The sequence below is a fragment of the Myotis daubentonii genome, chromosome 5 (genome assembly GCF_963259705.1).
Source record: "Myotis daubentonii chromosome 5, mMyoDau2.1, whole genome shotgun sequence".
Taxonomy (NCBI): Eukaryota; Metazoa; Chordata; class Mammalia; order Chiroptera; family Vespertilionidae; genus Myotis; species Myotis daubentonii.
Window position 1 is genome coordinate 92,998,656 of NC_081844.1, and position 24,686 is coordinate 93,023,341.

Consider the following 24,686-nt stretch of genomic DNA (forward strand, 5'->3'; position numbering starts at 1 on the left):
TGTGTGCCAAAGATTTTACCATGTCTACTCCCTTCTATTTCTGCCACCCTGTCTCATCCTTTCTTCCTCTCCTTCTAAAGTTCTCGCAAGAAGTACCAGCCCCCAGAGGCCCAACTAAAGGTGTGAAACCAAGTAGATGACATGAGGGAATAGATTTCGAACATACGATTTCTAACCCACAGGATAATATCTCATTGTAGCAAGGGGAGAAGATACCCTAAAATACCGTGGAGACCATATTATAATATTTTAACAGGGTTTATGTGCTCCCTATGTTCACTTCACCCAGTAAGATGGATTGTGCTTTTTGACAAATCTATATTTAACATGGGCAAAATGATATATGATGGATGCTTGCTGGTAGAGAAATCCATATTTATGGAAATCTTGATTCTGGCAATTATAATAGACATTTAATGATAGTGCCTATGAGCAGACAGTGTGTCCTTATTAGGGTGAAAGAGAAAATAGTATAAATGTTGAAGGATAAACAGCTTCCTCAGAAGAGTAGGAGGTCCAAGGTGACCCAACAGTCCTCTGTTTGGGGTCCAGCTCCTCCTTATTCCCTATTACGAGTTATGTGACCCTCTCATCAAGCACTCAGCATTCATTCATTCAACAAATATATATTAAGCACCTACCATGCCCCAGGCATTATCCTGGCTTTGGGGAAATTAACATTGACCCAAGCAGCCAAGGTATATACAAGTAAAGAAAATGATTTAAAATAATAATTAAAATATGAGAAATAAGACAGGGTGATGTGATACTCACTGGGGGGTGGGGTTGAGGGGAGGGGAGAGTCACCATTTAGGAGAGATGATAAAGGAAGGCCTGTTCCAGGAAGTGAGATTTGAGCTGAGATACAGCTGCTGAAAAGGAGTGAGGCTTGCAAAGAGATAAGGAAAGAGCATGGCAGGTAGAGGATGGCAACATTATTGTAGTCTCCGGGGCAGAAGGAGCTCAGAGCCCTGAGGAGCAGAATGAAGGCCAGGGTGGCTAGAGCACGGATTAAGGTGTGCTGTGAGATAGGAGGGGTCAGAAGGACAGGTCATTCAGGCTCTGAGTCATGGACACATGCTTCACATGCTTGGGGAGTTTTTCTGTGTAAAATGGAAAACCTCAAAACTTTTGAGAGGTTTTGTATAAGGAAGGGGAGCAATGTGTTTTGTTTTGTTTAATTACAAAGATCCCTCTGGCTTCTGGATGGAGAATGGATTTCACTGATGAGAACAAAATGCCATAAATCTAGAGTCCACGAGGACCACCTTCAGCTACCAGGAGGGCTGTGGAGTGGGTCAAGAGCAGGCATTCCATGAGGTTCTTGTCTCAAACAGTGGTCAGTACATGGGCTAGGCACCTTCATAGGTAGTGAATGCCCAGGACTGAAAGTATGCAAGCAAATGTTAATGACCACCTGCCAGGTGTCCAGTAGGTGGCAAGCTGGTTTCAGTGGAGGTCGGACAGATGACTTGTGTTGTTCAGTTGCAATCTTTAAGAGACAAATATCAAGGGCATTATCTCTAGGGACTGACTCTGAACTGAGACTCACAGGAGATAACTGGGTGCCAGTGATTAATTGCATTCTTTAGAGCAGCATGACCTAAAGGTCCTTTAAAACAAGTTAAAAGTATTCACCAACAAAGGGTGCTAGGGAAAATATATTTGACAAAATTTGGGTTACATAGTTAGTGTGGTATGAACCTCCAAGATGAGGATAAGGTGTGTATCATTTCTAAAATTTATTTGACAAAAGAAACCCTTTTGTTGTTGTTGTAAAAGTGCATCTGTGGAACTAAGGTTTCATGGAACATATTTGGAAAATTCTTACGGAGCAATATTTGAGGCTCATATCCAAAGCAATGTGGTAAATATACAAGCAGGTGATGGTTATCAACAAAATGATGGTTATCAGAGGGGAAAGAGGGTGATGGGAAGGCAAAGTGGGTAAAGGGGTCAAATATATGGTAATGGAAGGAAACCAGACCTCTGGGAGGGAGCACACAATACACAGGTGTCAAATTATAATGTTGTACATGTGACAAGTATATAATGATATTAACCAATGTTACTCAATAAATTTAATTTAAAAAGAAGATATAAAAAATCAGAACAAAGATATACTTGGCTAAAAAATGAGTCTGTAATATTAGTTCCCTGGAAGGGCCTAACTTATTATAGACATCTCAGAATCAGCTCTTCAACTTTACCAACAACCCAAGGCTGAGTTTCTCAATCTCAGAATTGATAGTGGCATTTTTCTATTGGTCAACCTTGCCTTTCATGTTTATTCTTCGTGGCTCTCAACTCCAGTTTTAGCTCCATATTCTTTGAATGTGTATCATTTGCTTGAAGTGTTTATTTTCTAGTGAGCTCATTAATCATGAAAAATTTGTATTTTAATAAATTCAACTTCTATTTTCAAAAAAAATAAATAAAGCTCAGTCGCCCACTGACCTGGAATTTGGCCTTATGACCTCTTTTTTTGTATTGCATTCTAACTAGCACTGTCACCAATACAAACCAGAATTGGTAACTGCACTGAGATCTTACAGGATGGCTCCTGTGGGGATGTTCACACACACAGATAAACTATTACTATGGCTGTTACACAAGGGGGCCTGAAAAATCAGCTAGCAGGATGTACAAGTACAAAATGAGTATCAGCAGAGAAATGTACACCAAAAGCCAATGGTAGACTGGGAAAATCTTAAACATGAATCAACAGCAAGCTGTCAGACCTCTTTATTCCTGTAGAGTCTTTTTATGCTTTGCCTTAAAGTGATGGGCAGTGTCATGGAAAAATCACTGGATTGAGGTCAAGATATCACATGTCTTAGGTGTGCATTAAGTTTCTGAGCTCTGGTTTTCCTCTTTAAAAGATGAACCAGTCATCCCTTTCCTATCTCAAGAAGGTTGTTGAAGACATAAATTGAGAGAACACATGAAAATACTTTGTATACATTTATAACTAATGTCCATGACAACATCTGGCATGGAACTGGCACTTAATAAACATTGAATTAGATGGATAGGTGTTTGGGTGCACAGTTAGATAGACTGATGGGTTGAAAGGATGAATAGATGGATTGTTTGGTTGAACAGGGGGATGGCTAGATGATGGATGGCTAGGTGACCGGTTGTATGAATGGACTAGTGAATAGGTTTGTTTTGGAGTCACCTGACAGCTTGTTCGCAACATCTTCCATCCATTAATCTTTGTCTTCTCTTCCAGTCTGTTCCCAGTTCTCCAAAGGAGTCTATGCCATCTTTGGATTTTATGAACGGAGGACCGTCAACATGCTGACCTCCTTCTGCGGGGCCCTCCATGTCTGCTTTATTACGCCGAGCTTTCCTGTTGACACATCCAACCAGTTTGTCCTTCAGCTGCGCCCCGAGCTGCAGGATGCTCTCATCAGTATTATCGACCATTACAAGTGGCAGAAATTTGTCTACATTTATGATGCTGACCGGGGTAAGCCAGGGACTAGGAGAGGCAGACTGTTGAAAGCTGGAGAGAAAACTACCAGCAGGAAGAAAAGTGATGCCTTTTTGCCTCCTTGAGAAGCATGGGGAAATGATTCAGAAATGTTTTATTTCCATGGACTGATTTTTCGGTGGCTAATCTCTAACTCGTAGTGTGGAAACACATCCTTTGAGAGAGTAATCCCCTTTAAGCATCGTGTCTCTGTACAGCTCACCAGCTTCCATGGCTCCTGAGTCCACACTTAAAGTCCAAGGACCTCAACTGAATGGCTTATGGCTCACGGCAAGGTTGTTAGGAGCATAAACACTGGAGTCAGACAGATCTGGATTGGATTCTATGTTCTCTTCTCTCCAGCTGTTTGACTTTGGGCAAGCACTCTGCCTCAGTTTAACCGTTTATGTAATAGGAATAAAATTATCTATGCCTTCATTTCTTCATCTCTATAATGAAGATAAAACCAGTCTATACCTCATAAAGTTGTGGGGATTGAATGAGAAAATGACTACACAGTGCTTGTCGGTGTCTGGAACATAAGTGATGCTCAAAGTCCTCCATATAAATTAGCTGCTATGGTCGTCACCATAATCATCATCATCCACCCTCCCAGGCCTTGCTAACTGTCTCCACCTAAATTTTGAATTTTACATCACATTCTCCTAATGTTTGCTATACTGTTTTCTTCTCTGCTTCTTTACTCATGCTATTCCCATTTTCTGGAATGCACTTCCCTTCTCAAATATACATATGCAATCCTTCCTTTCTTTTAAAGCCTGCTCAAACATCACTTTCTCTAGTTCCTGATCCTTAAGTGGGAACTCTGCTCTTTTTCTAACTTCTGTATATTGTAATGTCTTACCTTCCCCTTGTATACTTGATAGTCCTATAAAAACTTAGTTAATATTGGTATAAATAAAAAATGGATCATACAAAATCTGGAAACTGAGACAGAGGAGTTCTTTTCCTGAGCCAAAGGGAGGTTTTATAGGAGGTTGCCTATAGGGAGTCTTAGAAGACATTTGAGCAGGAGAGTGGCTTTTAAAATGGTTTTTCAAGAAGAGTTAGGCAGTCATTATTCAGATGAGAACCAGAAGCACCCTATTTTCTTAGATTTTTCTTCCCTCTCCTTAGTTTAATGATTTTCCTTCTCAGACACCAGCCATTGTGAGGATCATCTGCACAAGGGCTATTTCAGTACAGCTTTTCAACGTGATGAAACTTGAATCATGGAAGTGACAAAGCCAGAAAAATTTAATTTCAATTACAGAGGGTCATATCTGGGGTCAGCAGAAGCACCCACACTCTTGCATGGGCTTCCCCTGCCTCAGAACTCTGAGCTCTGCCATTTGCTAACTGTGTGACCTTGGTCAAATAACTAAATTATTCTGAGCCTCAATTTCCACATTTGTGAAACAGGGATGGTAATGGTAACTACCTCATAGGATTAAATGAATTGGAGGCAGGAAAGCTGGAAAAACAATGCCAGACACATAGTAAACTTTTAGTACCATACTAAACAACTTGTACTAAAAAAAGAAACAAAGATAGGGAGGCATAACACTGTTAATCTAAAAATGATGCCTGAGGCCAGGCACCATAAATGGTCACTGTGGGAGGGATGAGCAGTATTACTGGGAGACAGAAATAATATATGTGCAAAGATTGATTAATAATGCAAGAGAGAAATACCATCTGACATAGATAGAATAACAACCTTCACCATGCTCCCAAAGATGCCATGTCCTAATTCCTGGAACCTCAGAATATGTTTTGTTAAATGGCAAAAGTATTAAGGTTACAGATGGGATTAAGTTTGCTAATCATCCTGGATTATTTGTCTGGGCCCAATGTAATCACAAGGGTCCTTAAATGTGGAAGTTGGAGGCAGAAAAGGCAGAGTCAGAGTGTGATGTGAAAAAGACTTGACCAGTCACTGCTGGTTTGGAAGACAGAAGGGGCCCATAAGCCAAGAAATGCAGGCATTCTCTAGTTGCTGAAAAGCCAAGAAAATTTTCTCCCCTAGAATCTCTAGGAAGCAACACAGCCCCCTTGACACCTTGATTTTAGTCCAGGAAGATATATTTCAAACATCAGACCTCGAGTAGTACAAATTGATAAAAGTGTGTTGCTTTAAGCATCAAATTTGTGGTAATTTGTTATAGCAGCAGTAGGAAACTAATACACCATCTATGCCTCAAAGATGAAACAAAGCAGCATTGAGTAATGGGCTCTTCTATCATTTAGTTACAAATTAGAAGGCAGTAGTTGAATTCAGTACACATTGAATACTGACTATGTGAAAGGCAAAGTATTAGGTACTGAGATATACTGAACCTTCATGAATGTGATTGACAGTTATTAGATGCTGTTTAGATAGCAGGCTGGCACATTTGATAAGCAGGTACTAAATGCCTGAGTATCCTGATTGCCACTTTTCTGTCTTACTCACCCGAACTCCAGGTTTGTCCGTCCTACAGAAAGTCCTGGACACAGCTGCTGAGAAGAACTGGCAGGTGACAGCAGTCAACATTTTGACAACAACGGAAGAGGGATATCGGATGCTCTTTCAGGACCTGGAGAAGAAAAAGGAGCGGCTGGTGGTGGTGGACTGTGAATCGGAGCGCCTCAATGCTATCTTGGGCCAGGTAGTGAACACTGCAAAGGGTCAGGGTAGGTGTGGGAGGGGGTTCAAGAGGGACCTGAGTGACCTTTTGTGTGTTACAAAGAGAGTTCTCGACTAGATAAGCCCAGGTGCCTCTCTTCTCCCATTCTGTAATTCATAAATTTTAATTGTGAAATTTTATGAAATAGCACAAATAATGGGAGCCTTGATGACATGGTTCTCAGATCAGTTGAGCAAAAATGGACTTTCAGTGTTTCCCTTTATTTTTAAAAAGAAAATTATATTGCAATTTAGAGTTTGCGAAGGGCTATCACATTTAGAAACACAGCCTGTGGAGCCAGGTTCCTGGGTTCAGCTCTGGGTTCTGTCACACACTGGTCCAACACTTGGCATCTCATTCATTTGGCCCACTGACCTATTTTAAGAGTCTCAGGAGGCAGCTGGCAGGCACCTCCCTTTTCACTGTTTCCTTGAACACTCTCCTGTGTCTGAAAAATCAATTGACTGTATATTCTGTGAAAGGGCACTGTAACCTCAACAGTTTTCAGCCAGGTCTCTAAGCCATGGTTCTTCCAGTTCTCAGAACTAAAGCATGTGCCCATAATAGAAGTAGCAGGTCTTTGTGTAGGTTACTGTCTTTTTAAATCACATGTGTGCATTCAGATTTGCTTGCAAGGAAGTATATTTTGCAATCATTTTTGAACTGTGCTATGTAATAAAAGATTGTAGTTTTAGGTACTTGACAACATGACAAAGCTTGTTAATGGCCTTCAAGACCTCTGCGGCCTCCACAGGGAATCTCAACACACCAGCTCAGCAATCACTCAGAGGTCTCAGCAGTGGAACAGGAGAAATTTTGAAAGTCAGCGATTCTTAAGACATTAACTCTGTGTTCCACTTTTACAAAGTGTGGTTCTGGCCTCCCCTCTGGGAAAGAGAAACCAGCAAAAAAATGGTTTTCATTGAGATGGGAGTTCTCTGGTCTGGAGTCAAAGGGTTTGAATTTCAGTTAAATGAAGTCTAGGGTAATGGTTAAGGGCAGAGACCCAGGAGCCAGAGTGGCTGAGGTTCCAATCCCAGCTGTAGTATTTACTAGTTCTGTGACATTGAGTCAATTTTTTAATCTTTCTACATCTCAGGCTCCTGATCTGTAAAATGGGTGTACTAATAACAGCTTCCCTTTGGAAGCTCCTGTGAGCATTAAAAGTCTCTCTACATGTAAAGCACTTAGAACAGAAAACGATATATGTAAGCATTGCCTATCTTTGCTATTCATACTGCCAACTAGTACTGTCTTCTTGAGTCACTCCCTTTTTAAGGATAAGGGTCCTCATCTGTAAAATAGGAATGAAAGCCCCTTTTCTACAAAGTTAATAACACATTAGATGAGATAGAGGTGGAGAAAGTGCTGAATGATAATTAGGGATTCTTAGTAGACTGATGACTTGTCCTATATAGTTCCATAACACTCAGTGCTACTATTTTCTGAGTGTTTACCATATACCAGACACTATGCCAGACCCATTGCATGTATAGCCTTACTTCATCCTTATACCAACTCTATAAAACAGTTTCAATCAATTCCTCTATTTTATAAATGAAGAAACAAAGGATTATGCTTACCCAAGGACTCACAGCTAACATACAAGAAAAGCAGGAACTCAAACCCAGTTTGTTCTGCCTACAGGGCCCAACCTCTTAAAAATGCATCTTTTTAGCTTCTCTAGCTCCTTTGCCAAAGGACAAACTTGTATTTTGTAAGAATGTGACTTGTTAGTATGGGTATTCCAGATTATAGTATGTTAACTTTCAAAATTGTTTAATTCTTCTATTCTGGAAAGGAAGATCAAATAGCTGAAAGGATCTATACATTACTTGATTTACCATCTGCACTCAACTATTTCCAGGTAGGATGACTAACGGTCAAATTGGGTGAATGATCTGCCATGGATTCAGGCAACTAGTTAGTGACAATAATGAATCTAGAATGTACATCTCCTGACGTGCAGTCTGATATCTTGGCATCATCCTAAACTATCAAAACACCCAGCAATTGGGATATTTTTGGTCTAGATATTATCTGCCTAAGACGGGGATGGTGATTCCAAATTCTAAATAGAATATCAATTTCCTGTTCTGTCTCCAGCCCCCGCCCCAGAATATAAGTCAGTGAAGGCAGGGATTTTTGTTTTGTTTTGCTTTTTCCTCTGCTGTATCCACTAGTGCTTAGCAGTAGTAGGCATTCCATAAATGTTTTTTGAGTGAATGAAAAGAATAGGGAATTAATGAAGCCTCAAAGATCCCAAATATGAGATGGGTCTGGCTTCTACAGGTAGCCATTCACTGGATAAGAGCCTTTGAGCTAGAGAGAAGAAAGAGCATATAGAGAAGCCCAGAGGGCATGTGAGGGTGGAGATTCATAGAATGGCTTAGCAGCTGTGGAAGATGCTGAATGACTACTGGGAAATAGTGACAGGAGGATTAACACAAGATTATGACTATCCTTGGAAACCATTCTAAAGAGTTTCTAGTTTCTGTAAACAGTGGAAAGACAGTAAAGGTTTATGATCAGGGAGCAGGGTTATTAGACTATAATGCTTTATCAATATATGACACCAAATTATATAATATAGTCATTAAGTTCAGAATGAGTTAGAGATAAGAGAGACCAGGGTCAGGCCAACCATCACATCACCCTGTTTTATTGTCTTCATAGTGCCTCTCACCTACTGAAATCTTGTTCATTTATCTATTTATGTATTTTCCATCTGGTTCCCTACTAAAATGTCAACTCAGCTCAATAAGGGCATGGGGACCTTGCCTCTCTTGTCCATAGCATAGTGCTTGGCATACAGTTCATGTTCAATAAATATTTGCTAATTGGATTAACCATAGAAGGTTTTACAGAGTAGTTGAGATTAGAACTCAGCCATGAAGGTTATGAATAATAAAAGAGAAAGGAAACAGTATTCCAGACACAAAGATTGTGAATTAAGGCCATTCAGTGGAAATGAAATTTGAAGGAATGAGGTCAGTGAAGTAATGTTCCCAAGTGAAATTGTAAATTATCTTTATAACAACTTTTTTAGTTCATAACCCTGTGAGCATTTCATTCTTCATCTGTTTAGTATTGGTCTCCTCCCAGTAAACTGGGACTTCCAGCAGAATGCTTGGTACATAGTAAGCACTTAAATGTTTGTGAAGAGAATGTAGAAAAGGAGGGAAGGTAGAAGAGTAAATGGGTAAGAAGGTTAGTATTAGGTTGAAGCATATGAAATTGATACTTTTTATTGGTCACAAGTCATCAATTATCTGCCAGTTTCCTGTTTCAAACTGTAATTTTATCTTGTGGAGATTACAGTTATCCATTGTCTGAGTTAGTGGGTTTTGAAGTATCTTTTATTTGATGATTTAAGTTTATTAGGATCTGAATAGGTTTTTGATAAAGGTATCTCATTGTTGAAAGGGCAGCAAACCATTTGACAAGAAGATGAAAAAGTAATGAAGAATTATTAATAAAACTATCATCCCAATAGTATTTGAGGTCTGTGGTCTGGAATTTCAAAATCTAACCACTGTTTTGGGGCACTCATTGTGTGCACTTGCATTTAATTATTCCCTACATAAAAACTAAGGAGCTGCTATGCACATACATCCAATTAGGTAGATGTCTGAATGTGGGTTTTAATAACCTTGAAAATTTATTCAGTTAGAGAAGAAGCCTAAATAGTTCTCATATGTTTTATGACTCCTTGCCACAAGTGCAGGGGGAGAGGCACTGAGCAGGATGTACTAACTCCAATTTGATTATTAAAAAAAAAGACATAGTTGCAGGCAGAGTTAGAACTGAACCAAGGTCTGCAGTCCTAGCTATTCCATGGATGGTATGTCTGGCTACCCAAGCAAACCTCTGGGTAGTTCTTTCCACAAATATTTTTCCTGCCCAAAATGATTAGGGACAGTCTGCACATTCAGGATAGAGGGATGATGAGGACCCTGGCTCTTAATAATCCTATCTAATAAAAGAGAAAAATGGTAATTGGCGTACGACGATACCCTTTTCATTGGCTAATCAGGGCTATATGCAAATTAACTGCCAACTATGATTGGCAGTTAACTGCCAACTATGATTGGCAGTTAACTGCCAACAAGATGGCGGTTAATTTGCATATGTAGGCACAATGCAGGGAGGCGAAAGGGAAAGCAGGAAGAAGCCCCCTGCCACTGACAGTGATTGGAAACCCAGGGGGGAGCTAAGAGCTGGGGGGCAGGGCAAAGGCGGCCCTGGGGCCGCCTTTGCCCTGCCCCCCAGCCATGATCTGAGAATCAGGCCTTTGCCGCCCTGGCCAGTGATAGCAGGAAGTAGGGGTGGAGCCAGCGATGGGAGCTGGGCACGGTCGAAGCTGGCAGTCCCGGGAGCTAGGGGTCCCTCGCCTGGGCCTAAAGCGGAGCCCACGATCGCGGGGCCGCTGCAGCTGCGGGTCCCCGCTGCCCGGGCCGGACGCCTAGGCCAAAGGCGTTAGGCCTGGACAGGGACAGAGCCTGCAACCGCGGGGAGCTGGGGGTCCCCTGCCCAGGCGTGACACCTCTGCCGGAGGCCTCAGGCATTGTCAAGGGGCCGATCCAGTGATTGGTGATCGGAGGGTGATGAGGGTCAACTCCTCTGGCCGAGGCATCAGGCCTGGGTGGGGGGCAGAGCCGGGGATTGGGGGGATATGATGGTCCCCTTGCCCAGGCCTGAAGCCTGGGTCAGAGGCATCAGGCTTGGGCGGGGGGTGGAGCAAGTGATCAGAGGGAGATGGGGGTCCCCTGCCCAGGCATGATTCCTGGGCCAGAGGCCTCAGGCCTGGGCGGGGGCCAGAGCCAGTGATCAGGGGGAGATGGGGGTCCCCTGTCCAAGCCTGACACCTCTGGCGGAGGCGTCAGGCCTGGGCAAGGGGCCGATCAGGCGATCGGAGGGTGATGGGGGTCTACGCCTCTGGCCGAGGCATCAGGCCTGGACAAGGGGCCAATCCTGCGATTGGAGGGTGATGGGGTTCAACGCCTGAGGGCTCCCAGTATGTGAGAGTGGGCAGGCTGGGCTGAGGGACACTCCCCTCCCCACACACACCCAGTGCACGAATTTCGTGCACCGGGCCCCTAGTTAACCATAATCAGGCATCATATACAAAGGCTCACCAGAGTCAGGTCCCTGTCTTGATACTGCCACCAGACCACTGTGGGAGCTGGGCAAATCACTTTCCCTTCCTATACCTCCCATCTGTACAGTGAGGGCTTAGATCTGACAATTCTGACATTCCCTTTCAGCTTCTGGGTTGAGTATCCCATTAATGTCTGAGTACCCATAAAATTCAGGGAAAGAAGGAACTGTATCTGAATATGGTTCATGCAAGGAGTTAAAGGTCAAGAACTGGGTGGAATCATCCATTTACCCATCCACCCACCCATCCATTCATCTGTCCATCCAAGCAGCAGGTATTATCATGACAGTGACAGGGAATTCAACACAGCATATGATCCCCACCAGGAAAGAGTCTCCATGCAGGGGAAAGGCTTTAAGAAAGAAGAGAAGTAGTCCAGCCGGTGTTGCTCAATGGCTGAGCATTAGCCCATGAACCAAGAGGTCACAGTTCGATTCCTGGTCAGGGCACATGCCCAGGTTATGGGCTCAGTCCCCAGTAGGAGGTATGCAGGAGGCAGCCAATTAATGTTTCCCTCATCAATGTTTCACTCTCCCTCTCTCAAATCAATAAAAACATATTTTAAAAAGTACTTTAAAAAAAGAAAAAGGAAGGAAAGAAGTGAAGATTTCAGCTAGGTCCTTGGGGTTACAAAATGCTACTCTACCCCTGGAATCAGACAAAACTGATTTCAAATCCTGTGTCTGCCACTTAATAGCTGAGTAACCATAGGGAGTTTACTTAACCTCTCCATGCCTCATTTCCTCATCTGTAAAATGAGGATCTCCAATGCCACCATCATTGGATGGTTGTGATACTGCGGTTGGAGTACTTAGGTTAGGGCAAAGCACACTGTGAGTACTCAATTAACGTTAGTTCCTATTATTATTGCTGTTGTGGCTTTAATTGCTAATATGATTAATTAACCCCTTCCCTTGCGTTTTTTTAGATTATAAAGCTGGAGAAGAATGGCATCGGCTACCACTACATCCTTGCAAATCTGGTGAGTAGAGCACACTGCAGGCGCTCAGCTAATGGTGTTCCCATGTTTGGGCCCCAGCTTTCTTCCACGGTCACTGGTTGATGGGAACTGCATGGGTGAAAAGGGCAATTTGGAGCTGTAATGCTAAGTCCAGTCAGTATCAATTTACCTTTCCCTTCCACTTCCCTCTTTGTCAAACCACATCACTGTTGGCAAACCTCTAAACTCTAAAACAGCTTCATCAGTTGTCTCAATTCTAGCTCTAAGTGACTGAATCTTGGTAATAAGGACGAAATCACCAAAAATGATAATTTTATAGTTTATACATATAAACATTTAAGCCATAATTATACTAGTATTGATGGATCTTTACCCAGAAACAGTTTTCCAACATGAACAATACTATTTCAATTTAGTTTTTATTCAGTTTTCTATGTAGCATAGATGAGATGTTTTCTTTTAAAATTTGTTTTCATTTTTAAGGTCTTGCAGGCCTTTTTATGGGATGCAATTATATTTCATGCTATGAAGATTTGAGTCATCAAATAATTTTTGTACATATTAAATTTTATCTAGTAACATGTGCCATTTTGAGTTTGTTTGTTTGTTTTTGTGGCCATTATTTCTGACAGTTCTATTTCTCCTGGGTCATGTTTTGCCTATCTACCTTCTTTATCATAAAGTGTGATTTTTTTCCTCAAAGCTACATGGAATTTTGTTTTGCCTTTGGTCCATTTTTTTAAGTCCTTTATTAAGATGTAATTTATATAGCATGCAGTTGGTTCATTTAAAGTGTACATTTTAATGGTGTTTTATATATTAATAGAATTGTGAAACCATCAACACAATTTTATTTTTATATTTTTTCATCCCCCCAAAAAAGAAATGGAATACCCAGTAGCTGTCACTCTCACTGTATTCCACATTCTCCCAGCCCTAATCAACCACTAATCTACCTTCTAGCTCTATCATTTGCCTATTGTGGACATTGCATGTAAATGGAATAACACAATACGTGGTCTTTTGTGACTGGCTTCTGTCACTTAGCATAGTGTTTTCAAGGTTCATCCATACTGTAGCATGTACCCCTTTATTCCTTTTATTGCCAAATAATATTCCATTATATGGATATAAGTACAACATTTTATCTATTCATTGGTTGATGGACATTTGAGTTGTTTCACTTTTTGACTATTAGGAATAATGCAGCTATGAATAGTTGTGTACAAATTTTTCTTTTTAATATACATCTAGGAGTAGAACTGCTAGATTATAATATGGTAACTATGTTTAACATTTTGAGGAACTCAAAATTGTTTTCCAAAGTGGTGGCATCTCCCATCAAATCAATAAAAAAATTTTATACTGATTAAAATATTTTAATTAATAACAAATTTTTCCCTGTAACAACTTGAACAATTGTCAGTTTTCCCTAATGGTAGCTTTATCTACAAAACGTTGCTTCTTATTCTGGCTTGTTTTTGCAATTTTCTGTGTTTCCATTAAGATGTGAGTTTTAGCTTTTAATCTATAGTAATTCTACCACATTCAGTTTTAGCCATGTTATTTTGTGTTGGTTATTTCTATGAGTAACTTTAATATTTATTGAACAAAATCATTGATATTTTCTACTTGTTTTTGTTTTTTTAATCTTTATTGTCGAGCTCTACTTATTTTTGGAATAAAAGTCATTAGTAGAAAAACGGCATAGTATCTGGATATACACAGTATGGAAAGGTCAAAATGCAGGAGCTAAAAATGATATAAAAACATCTGCCTAAAAGTTCTGTCATTCTTCTTTCTGGCCTGTTCTCCATCCTTATATCCCTTCTTTCCCCTTTGCCTTGGCTGTCTCAATATTTCAGGCTCAGGACTGGAAATAAGAAGGGCTTATTGAGATATATTCATTTAGAGTCCCAAGGGTGGGGAACATCTGGCCCGTGGGCCATATAAGGCCTGAGAAATCATTTGGCCTGGCCCTGCCAAGGCATTAGGGGTGAGTTAATTAAATGTTTGACTAAATGTAGCAGACTAAGAAGCTGATGATTTTGTATAGCCAGTGAATAAAGATATAAGTATCCAAATGGCCGTTGGCAGAAAAAAGGTTCCCTACCCCTGAATGTTTGACCCAGCTGTTAATGGCTAAATATGTTAGTTTTCTCAGGGATGTTTGTATTTTAAATGGAAGGCAGCTGTCCAGAGACCTTTAGGGACCTATTAAAAAAAATTTTGCGAGAATAAAATTTTTGACTTTGTAATAAAGGAAACCCTTGATGTCCCTCGAATCCAAGATTCTTAGTGCTAGAAAGGACTTCAAAAGTCAATTCCAGCCCTAACCGGTTTGGCTCAGTGGATAGAGCATCGGCCTGCGGACTGAAGGGTCCCAGGTTCGATTCTGGTCAAGGGCATGTACCTTGGTTGCGGGCACATCCCCAGTAGGGAGTGTGCAGGAAGCAGCTGATCGATGTTTCTCTCTCATCGATGTTTCTGACTCTCTATACCTCTCCCTTCCTCTCTGTAAAAAATCAATAAAATATATTTAATTAAAAAAAAAGTCAATTCCATTTAAGTCTCATTTGCTTGTAGGAAAACAGAATCAGCAAGGTGGTGTGACTTGGCAAGGGTCACACAGCAAGTGAGTGGTAGAACTAGGCCTAGCATCACAGGGAGCAAGCAGCACTAGGTGCCTTTCCCACTATTCCAGGGCACCTCTGAGTCCAAACTATGTGGGCACTCTACTGCTTGAGAATACAAAGAACAAGGGTGAGGGCATACATAATCATCTCTCCAGGGTAAGACAGAAGTCACACATCAGCACATCAGCAGCCTCAGAGTCACTGAAAGACTCCAGGTAATTACATCGCCAGTCTCCATCTGTTGCCAAGTGACCCTGTGGTCATAGCATCACCAAGTCAGTACCTTGGTTTTCTGTGTTCTTCTGATCTGCATTCTTCTCTTCTGACCTAATGAGCTCTCAAATTCTTACAACTGCTAGCTAATAGGATGCAAATTGCATATACCATCCAAATACAAGAGACTTGCATGTTCCAATAGATTAGTTGATAATTAGGCTTCAAATTACTAATTAATTCAGTTTGAAACATAGTCAACTATGTGGTGTACGCTTTTCCTCCCCCGTCAGAGGAATAATGAAATTCATAAGATGATAATTTTTAGAAATTCAGCCACATCATTAGCCTGCGGCTGCAGGGAACTGACCCCCTCCTTCAGAGTGTTTCTGATTGGGGTGTAATTATAGAGTTAGAAACCAGGGAAGCTTTGGAAAGGTTGAACAAAAGGAAGGAGCTTCACTTTTTATTTTGCAGTTCTTTCTGAACCTGTCAGGATGCACTGGCTTTAAAATAGCCAGCAGCCTTCTTCTAACAGATCACTTTGAAGGGACCCAAATAAGCAGCTCTGGAGGGGCTGCTCAAAGACAAGTTTTAGGGAGGCTCAGGGTCCGAGAGGAGACCTCTAGGGACAGGGAGTCAAAAACAAAAGCCAAAACCCTGCTTATTGTTCTGACATCACCCATAGCTGCCTCTGTGATCTTGGGCATCTCTCCGGCCCTCCCTTTCCTCATCTGTCAATTGGGAATTACAGCTCCTGCTCTAAGTGCTCCTAGTGTCATTGGGGAGACCAAATATGTTTTTAAACGCCACTATGCTTTGAAAAGTTGAGAGTGTTCTGAGTAGGTGGGGAATACTTGCTTCATATACTAAATCTACACAACTTTAGATCACATAGTGTGTGCTTGTATATATATGATTATATGTGTATTCAGATTTTTATATGATAGGATAGACCTGTACTTATATTTCCATAGCATGGGTATGTCCCTAAAGTAAACTTGAACCATGCAGAACTTGACAAGCTAGGCCATTATTTCTTAAAGAAGCCTCTGGGCCCTGGAGCCCACTAGTAGGCCACGCTCTCCAGGCTGGCTCTCAGTCTTCCTCCAAACCTCAGGACAGACTCCGCGCTCACTCCCTGCTCTGAGATTGTGGTCAAAACAGACATCTGCCAGCTGGAGACTTCCCAAGTTATAGCGTTTACTACCATGATGCATCAGCAGCAAATCTTAGACCAAACTAGTGTCTCTCAAAACAGAGGACCTGTAGGCCCCAACAATGCATCTGCAGAGCCAGTTTGAAAAACACTGAGCTCACAGTTAAATGCTTTAACGTCACTAGGACTACAAACATGAGTACTCAAATCATCGGAGAAATGACCAGAATATTAATACAAAGTTTATAAAGTGACAGAGCTGGGCTTCTCCCCCTGGTCTATCAAACTCCACCATCCAAGTGTTTGCCACTGTGCCATGTGACTTCTGAGCATGGGGAGTTGGGAGCAAGAACAGGGGTAGTAGCCTAAGTTTAAATCTTGCCTACAGTTGCAGCAATCAACCTGGAACTCCTTTTGGATAACTGTTCAATTATACATGAATGGCATTTTATTATAATTATAGTGTGTAAGGTAGCTGCAGGAGAGACAGTGAGGTCAGGCCATCCTGGTCTTACTGGGATATTTAGGGACCAGGACTGTCAGCTGTTTGCATCCTGTGGTTGCAGATGAATTTCTGTGAAATGTTTGAGTTGGCGGCTTTGTGCTATGTGGCAGTTCATCCAAGCCCCCAGCTCCATGCTGCTGCCCTTCTGCTGTCAGTCCTAAGGAGAAACTGTTGTTTAGTCTCCTTGCTCCCTTATGGTAAGAAGTCTGTCTATGCCTTCTGTAAGGCTGAGCTTGCCCACTTTCTTCTGAGCCTCTCTTCCCACCATCTCAGTACCACACAGTCACAATTAGTTTCTGCAGCCTCTGGTTAGGTGGTACAGTAGTTGGGAAAGGTGGCTCTGGGGTCAAACAGACCTGAGTTTAAATTCTGACTTTATACTTATTAGCTGTGTGACGTTAATCAAGGTACCTACCCTCTCTGAGCATTTTATCCTAAATCCCTGGACTGAGAGAAATTGGTTTGTGAGACCTGAGTGGCTTTTGCAATGCTTGTCAACAGTGGACACCTGTGTGTGGAAGAGGGGGTGTCCATGTGTTTGTAGATACCCACATGTATAGGTACCTACTTCCGTGGTTTCAACTGTACTTGGATAAGTTAACACCCATATTTTTTTCCAAGACAGATGGTGCTTTAGCTGATGTAAGTACAGCTACGTGTCTTATTGACTTGGTAAAAACCAGATCAGCCTGTGTGTTACCAGGGATTATAGAGGCTGAGGACTCATTAATGGTTCAGTTGATTAAAGTGAATAAAATAGGAAATGTGAGGACCGTGATACAGAGACATGGTTATTTGAGGACACAACTAAGTCCTCAACCCAGGAATATTCCATGAATTCACATATTTTCATATTCATATGCACATACCTGTGTGGCCACAGAATTGTAGATCAAAGCTGGTAGAGCCCTTGAGAGAGAAATGAACTGGCTCAGAAGTTTCCAGACTTTTTAGTTTAAAGCTCCAATTTCAAATAGAATCATGGGGAGATCCCCAGTATGTGAAACAGATAAAAAGCAGAGTTGCTTTGGTGGGAGATGGAAGATGGGGATCTGGTTCCCTGTCCTCCTGTCTTCCCCCAACCCAACGTGGTAACCTCTACAATGCCTGCAACCAGAATAAAGTTGGAAAGATCACTGATCCAGCCTAGACCCTTATTTTGCAGATCAATACACTAGTGCCTGGAGAGGATGAGACCATTGCCTAAGGGTGAATAGTTCATGAGGTTCTAAGACGAGACTGAATTTATGTTGTTGCCCTTACAACTGTTTTCCTGACACTTCTTATTTATGACCTATTTCAGAATACACTGCACACACACACACACACACACACACACACACACACACACACACACAAATTCAATGAAAGGACCTCTTTTTTCCTAGCCAGTTTTTCTCAGTGGATAGAGCGCCAGCCTGCAGACTAAAGGGTCAAAGGGCTCAGGATTTGATTCTGGTCAAGAGCACATGCCCAGGTTGCAGGCTCAATCCCCAGTGTGGAGCATGCAGGATGCAGCCAATCAATGATTTTATCTCATCATTGATGTGTCTATCTTTCTCTCCCTCTCCCTTCCTCTCTGAAATAAATAAAAATGTATTTAAAAATAAAGAAAAGACTTCTTTTGTCCACAAGACAAAAACTGAGAGACTGAGAGTTGACAGGATGGAAGTTTAAGAGAAAATCATGAAAAGGGCGAGAAAAGATATGTGTTGCCTATTCCTTCATTCTTCAGCATGAAGTTAGCAATCGGCTTGCTCCAGGGACTGTGTTGTGGACAACCTAGGGACCAAGGCCCCTGCCCTCGCAGAGCCCACAGTCTCCCAGGGCAGATGAGAGGGACCGGTGCACTCTGAGAGAGAAAGCTGGAGAGGCCTCTGAGTGAAGAGCATACATTAAAGAAGCTGGGGACAAATGTCCTAGTCTCCCAGAAACCTGCTAATTCCTTCTTTGTCTAAAGCTGAAGGGCATTCCAAGTGCTTCACTGCAGAACAGAAGCTAAATGGATCAGATTAACTAGACTAGTGGTCAGGGAGCAGAATGTACAGTGGTTAGAAAATAAGTAGTCTTGTCACTGGTCTGACTACGTAATCTCTGCCCTCCACTAGCTGTGTTATGTTGGGCAGAAGCTTCTCCATTCATTTTAGCCTCAGATTTCTAATTCGCAAAATGGGAATAATGATATTATCCACTTCACAAAATTGTTATGGGAACTAAATGAAATCATACAAATAAAGTACTTAGCACAGTGCCTACTAGATGGTAAAGGCTTGATACATGTTAAGCACTGTGGTTGCTGTTTTTATTATTATTTTAGCCAAAATCTGCCTCCCATGACCTCTGCCCCTTAATTGGTCCAACCTGCCTTCCAGAGCCTCAGAAAACAAATCTTCGACCTCTTCCCGATGATGGCCCTTCTGGGATCCACATACATCCTTCACTCAGCCTCTTAGTCGTCCATTATTTCTTAGGTTGACCATCCTGTTTTGTTTTGCTTTGTTTTCAAGCATTTCTAATATAACATGACTTTTCAAACTCCACTTCTCTACAACTATCCTTTCAATGGAGCTGTCATCTGAGAATTGATCTGATAATTTGGGAAAACGTGGCATGTTCAGCTTGTACCATTCAGAGTACAAAGGGCAAGTTCTTTGCTTTATTCTAATCTTACTTCTTTTGGATCTCAAGGGGATGAGATGGAGGAGTATCTCAGGGGTTGTTTAATAAACTTCTTCTTGGCCCCTTTCCCTTAACAATGCTGGATACTCCTTCCTTCTGACATGCATAGTGTCTGAACTGGCAGGATGATGAGAACTGAACAGCTTGGACATGACCCCTTGAAAGAACTGCAGAGAAAAAGAAAAAAACCTGTTTTGACCCAATGCCAATGATGATGGTGAATACGATGATGATAATGATTGTTAATATTCATGAAGCACTTACTATATGCCAGACACAGTGCTTAAATGTATTCTTTTAAATTTTTCACCAATTCTTTGCTATAGGTGTTATTATATTTGCAGAGAACTGAGCCTCAGAGAGGTTAAATAACCAGTAAGCACACCTAATCATGTCTTCTGTTTCCAGGTGCACATGATAATTAATAGTTATAATATAGCCCAGAGCCTGGTCATGAACCTTAAAACATTTCCCAGATCTTTACAACACGATGAAAGTATGTCTAATGCAGTTATAGCATTAAATATCTCTTTAGGATATCATAATTATTTGAAGTGCCTTTTTATTCTAATCCTTTGAAAATTATAATTGATAAATGATAGACAAAATGACTAAATTAAGTAATTTACTTAATTGAACATTTTTACTCCCATTTTATTCAAATGGCTGGTCAGCATTAAATTGCTTCCTACCCACAATGAGTATATGGGGGAGGCAGATTCCAATACCAGCAAATCTTCTAAACCATCATACAATCATAGGCCACAAGTCTCTTCTCTGCCCCTTAGTTTCCCTGTCTGTACAATGAGGGGATTGATCTGATCTCTGACATCTTTCCTTCAGATGTCAGTACACTATGGCCCCTGGGTCAAAGTCAACAGCCACCTGATTTTGTTTGGTGCATGAGTTAAGAATAGTTCTTACATGTTTAAATTATTGAAAAAAGGTGAAAAGAATAATGATATTTCATGACATGTGAAAATTATATAAAAAGTATGTGACATTTATTGGGACACAGCCATGCTCATTCATTTACTATTGGTGATGACTGCTTTCACTCTACAATGGCAGCATTAAATAGTTACAACAGAAATCATATGGCCCACATTCACAATCTGCTCCTTTACAGGAAAAATTTGCCAACCCCTGGTATAGATGTGGGATAAGTGGACACTAATAGGCTTCAGATCCATCAGAGGCCTAGGAAATGTCTAAGCAACCTTATGAGGTTGGTGTCAAGAAGAAAAACCCAGTATGCTGTCCAACAAATGTTCCTTTAAGACAAAAAGCTATACTGGAAGGCCCCTCCTTGGCAGGATAAGACATTTATTTTGGGCTATTAACTGCATAAGCCACACTGCCTGAGGTTCTTTGTCTGGGGCAACCTGGAAACACCATCCTAAAGCTAAGCTCATATGTTCCTTCACTGTCAAGACAATATAACACACCGGCGAAGAAGACAGATTTTTATGGTTGAACCACTACTTTAACCCTTGCCTGCTATAGGATCTCAGAGGACTTTCTAAAAGTCTCTGAACCATAGCTCCTCAACCTAAAATTGGGATGAATATCCACTCATTTATGCCTACTGTGCATGTTCTAGTGCCTACTGTGCATGTGCACCTCTCAGGTTTGTTTGGGGGAGTAAATAGAATTATGCATATAAAGCATTCAATAGAATACCTGGCTCAAGATAAGAGCTTGAGAAATGTTTACTAGTAAAATAAATCTAGAGGTGACTGTCAACTGATTTTGTCATTTTTCATTTTTAAATGAAAGGAACTTCATAATTCTCAAAAGGTTGTTTAGATGAAGTTCTAGAATGCATAGGAAGAGGCATTTTTGCCATTATTGTTGTGTTATTCTTATGAGCAATGTTTCTGGAGCTGTGTTTCAGTAGAGCATCTAACAACACCAGTGTTAATTCCAGGCCAACAGATAACAAATTAAGCAGGGCCCCCTTAACAGATCATAACAAAATTCAAAAATGCAAGACTTCTCTTCCTTTTCTGCCACTACCATTCCCTCCCACTTTCCAGGGACTAACAGATGATCTCTACCCAGCAAAGTACTTCAGAATTATCTAGGAATCTAATTTTTTAATGGTATGAAAAAGAAAATATATTCACTTAGTACATATATAACAGAAGGGTATTAAATAAAAAGCAAATGCCTGCTCTCTCCAATCTCACTTCTCAGAAATAACTATTTTAAACCTTCTCTGCGTTTAGCAATTATGGCCATTTCCTCCACATGTCTACATAATACGTCTATGCCTGTTTTTGTTGCTTTATCAAATTTAATCACATCAATGACTCCCCATTAGAAAGATAATGAATCATTTCATATGACTCCCCAATGTTTGTTAGTTATGCTATTCCTTGAAATTCTTCTAATGACTGTCTTTATAATTTTAACATACTGAACCTTGGTTTTTGATTCACCAGCATTAGAACTTTGGAAAATACAGATATACAGTCTCCAGGCTGCTGGATGACAATCCTTAGGGATGGTTATTTTGCAAAAGCTCCCTAATGTATTCTGATGTGCCCCTCAGGTTAAGGACCTCTACCCTGAGAGCCTGCAGTACACCAGCCAGTTTATTTGCACTTGAATGAAAATGATAGGCAGACCATTCTTCTCATGTCACCCATTCATTAGTCACACATGGGACTTTGTGAAATGCTACAAAGATGTTGAAAAAAGCAGACAGGAGAATAGTGACCAAGCAGGTCATCACAAAACCCCATTTTTGATAAGAGACAGTCATTTTGTGAATGGCAGCATCTGGTGCAGGGCTGGAGAGACAGTGGAAGGAGTCCAGGTTTAGGAGACCTGAGTTCTCATATTGAATAATTTGAAAAGGAGTATCTTGTAGATTAATTTTATTTTTTATTCAGTAGTGATAGTGTACAGAGAAAAGCATTCAGTATTTGGGAGAAGGTTATAAAATAGGCAAAATGGCTCAAAGAGAGTAGTGAAGATCAAACTTCATAGTGTGAATCTTTAATAGAATGTAATTAGCAATGCTTCATCTTTATACAATCCTATATAATAAAAGGCTAATATGCAAATTGTCCCCTCAACCAGGAGTTCTACCAGGGGTCGCTCCCACCCCACCGCACCAGCCTGATCGGGGCAGGCCAGCCAGACCCAAAAGTGCATGAATTCGTGCACTAGGCCTCTAGTATTATATAATTAATAGCACAGATGAAGCAAATAAAACAGTACTAATTACAAATATTATCTCCCAAGGTTGCTTTTTTCTTATAATAAAAATGGCCAAAAAGAAATTAGAAAATGATTTAATTAAACCTTGTCTAATGAGTGTACTCAGGGGAATAAAGTGAGTTGAATTTTCCAGTTAACAGGAGGACAAATAGTTAACACCTTTATTTCCCCTGCATAGTCAAGAACATATTTCTGTATTGGAAGAATATATTCTCTTTCATTACAGAGAAATCAAGTTTAGTAGTAATAAGAGACTAATTTCCCTGATTTTGTCTCTTTTACCTAATATCACATATGTGAGCTTGTCTTATCAATCTTTGCCCACTCCTTCTCAGGGGAGCAGAGGAATTCATTCAGGGGATCCCATCAGTTTGATTAGATGTAGTTGAGGTTTGGCTCCGGTAACCTTGTAGTCAGACATCTGGTGATGGAGTCAAGTGGCATTTATCCTATATAATAAAAGCCTAATATGCAAATTGACCAAACGGTGGAACGACGGGAAGCTATGATATGCACTGACCACCAGGGGGAAGACACTAAACACAGGAGCTTCCCCCAGCCTACAGGCTCCAGGACAGCCAAGGTGGGTGCCAGTAGGGGCCCCTCAATTGCTCACATCATGCTGTAGAGGGAGGCGACCAGAAGCAGTGGGGAGGCGGGACTGGCCAGTGGGCAGTGCCAGGCCGGCCAAGTCAGGTGCCAGCGGGGGCCCCCCAATCACCCCACTGGACGCCCCACAGATCAGCCCTGATCACCAGCCAGGCCTAGGGACCCTACACATGCACAAATTTCGTGCACCGGGCCTCTAGTGTTTGAATGAACTCTGCCATTTCCCTTGGACTCCATTATGTTCAAGATGGGGCAGTCAGTACCAACTGCCCAGGAGATTGTTACAGATTTTCAAATGACAGAATTTGACTGCAGGAGATCATTCTCTCAATAGTTATTTTATGAACAAAATGCTCCTTTTAAAGTCTCTAAAAATTATGGGAAATCTCTCAACTATGGATTAGCTTTTAACCAGTGGTGGGATAGCTGTGTTCTTAGATAGTATAATGTCTTCAAATGCATATTGGGTACAAGAACCTAATTCTGATTTCATATATGGTAACAGCTTGCAAAAACCATGTGCAAATCAGTAGACCTCTGTGAAAGTCTGGAAACTGTGACTATGGGCAAAATTAATCTCAAAAGATGTTTCCAACCTGAGCTTCTCTTTCCAACCAATGAAAATTATCCACTGGCATTTGCTGCCTGCTAATCATATTTCCCCTGGCTAATCAGCATTCTTGCTTGAGGAAAGTCTCTGGCTTTTATTCATTTACTCAACAAGTATATATTAAGCATCTACACTGTGCCAGGCACTGTTCTAGGTGCTAGATTCTGGGAAGCATTAGTGAACAAAACAGAAAAGGTCCCTGCCCTCATGGAATTGACATTCCAATGGAAGGAGAGAAGACAAGGGAACAAATAGTGAAGGAGATAACCTCAAATGGTGTAAATACTCTGCAGAAACCCTAACAGGAACAAACCTGATAGACTGAGTGTTGGTTGTAGCTTGATCAAGTTTATCAAAAGCGAGTCTTAAGACAAGGATTTAAGTACAAGTACTTTTTGTGGATGCCAATACTAGAAACAAAAGCAGGGAATTAAGGAAGTGAAGTAGGGAAGAGGTGACCATTAAAGGCTCATAATCAAGGCACTTACCCCTGCGGGGTACAGGAACTCAATTCATTAGGGGATCTGCAGGCATGGTGTAGAGCACACTGCAGCGTTACTCCACCCCAGGGGGAGAGTACTGATCTGCTTCTGGAGTACTGATCTGCTAACTCTCCATCTATCATCAGTTGATAGCTGCTCTGGGCATATTAAGACCCTGACACATCTGGCTTACCTTACATACAGGTGAAGTAGTAGATAGCTGCAGTTAGTCTAAAAAGTAGAATATCAGTGTGTGAAGGAGAGCGGAAATGAGCGGGACACCAACAGCATTG

At 41.2% G+C, this 24,686-nt stretch overlaps 1 protein-coding gene across 5 annotated transcripts in view; it reads left to right on the forward strand.

Moving 5' to 3' along the window:
- The window catches only part of GRIA1 (glutamate ionotropic receptor AMPA type subunit 1), a 278,293-nt gene that overhangs the window by 142,872 nt on the left and 110,735 nt on the right, over positions 1-24,686 (forward strand). For all 5 annotated transcript variants that reach the window (XR_009453116.1, XM_059698981.1, XM_059698980.1 and 2 more), the window contains exons 3-5: positions 3,236-3,475; positions 5,945-6,129; positions 12,237-12,290. Coding sequence is in view for 4 of the 5 variants with exons in the window: in XM_059698981.1 (XP_059554964.1) it covers positions 3,236-3,475; positions 5,945-6,129; positions 12,237-12,290 (479 nt within the window). In the remaining variant the exon portion in view is untranslated. The remainder of the gene's footprint in view (positions 1-3,235; positions 3,476-5,944; positions 6,130-12,236; positions 12,291-24,686) is intronic.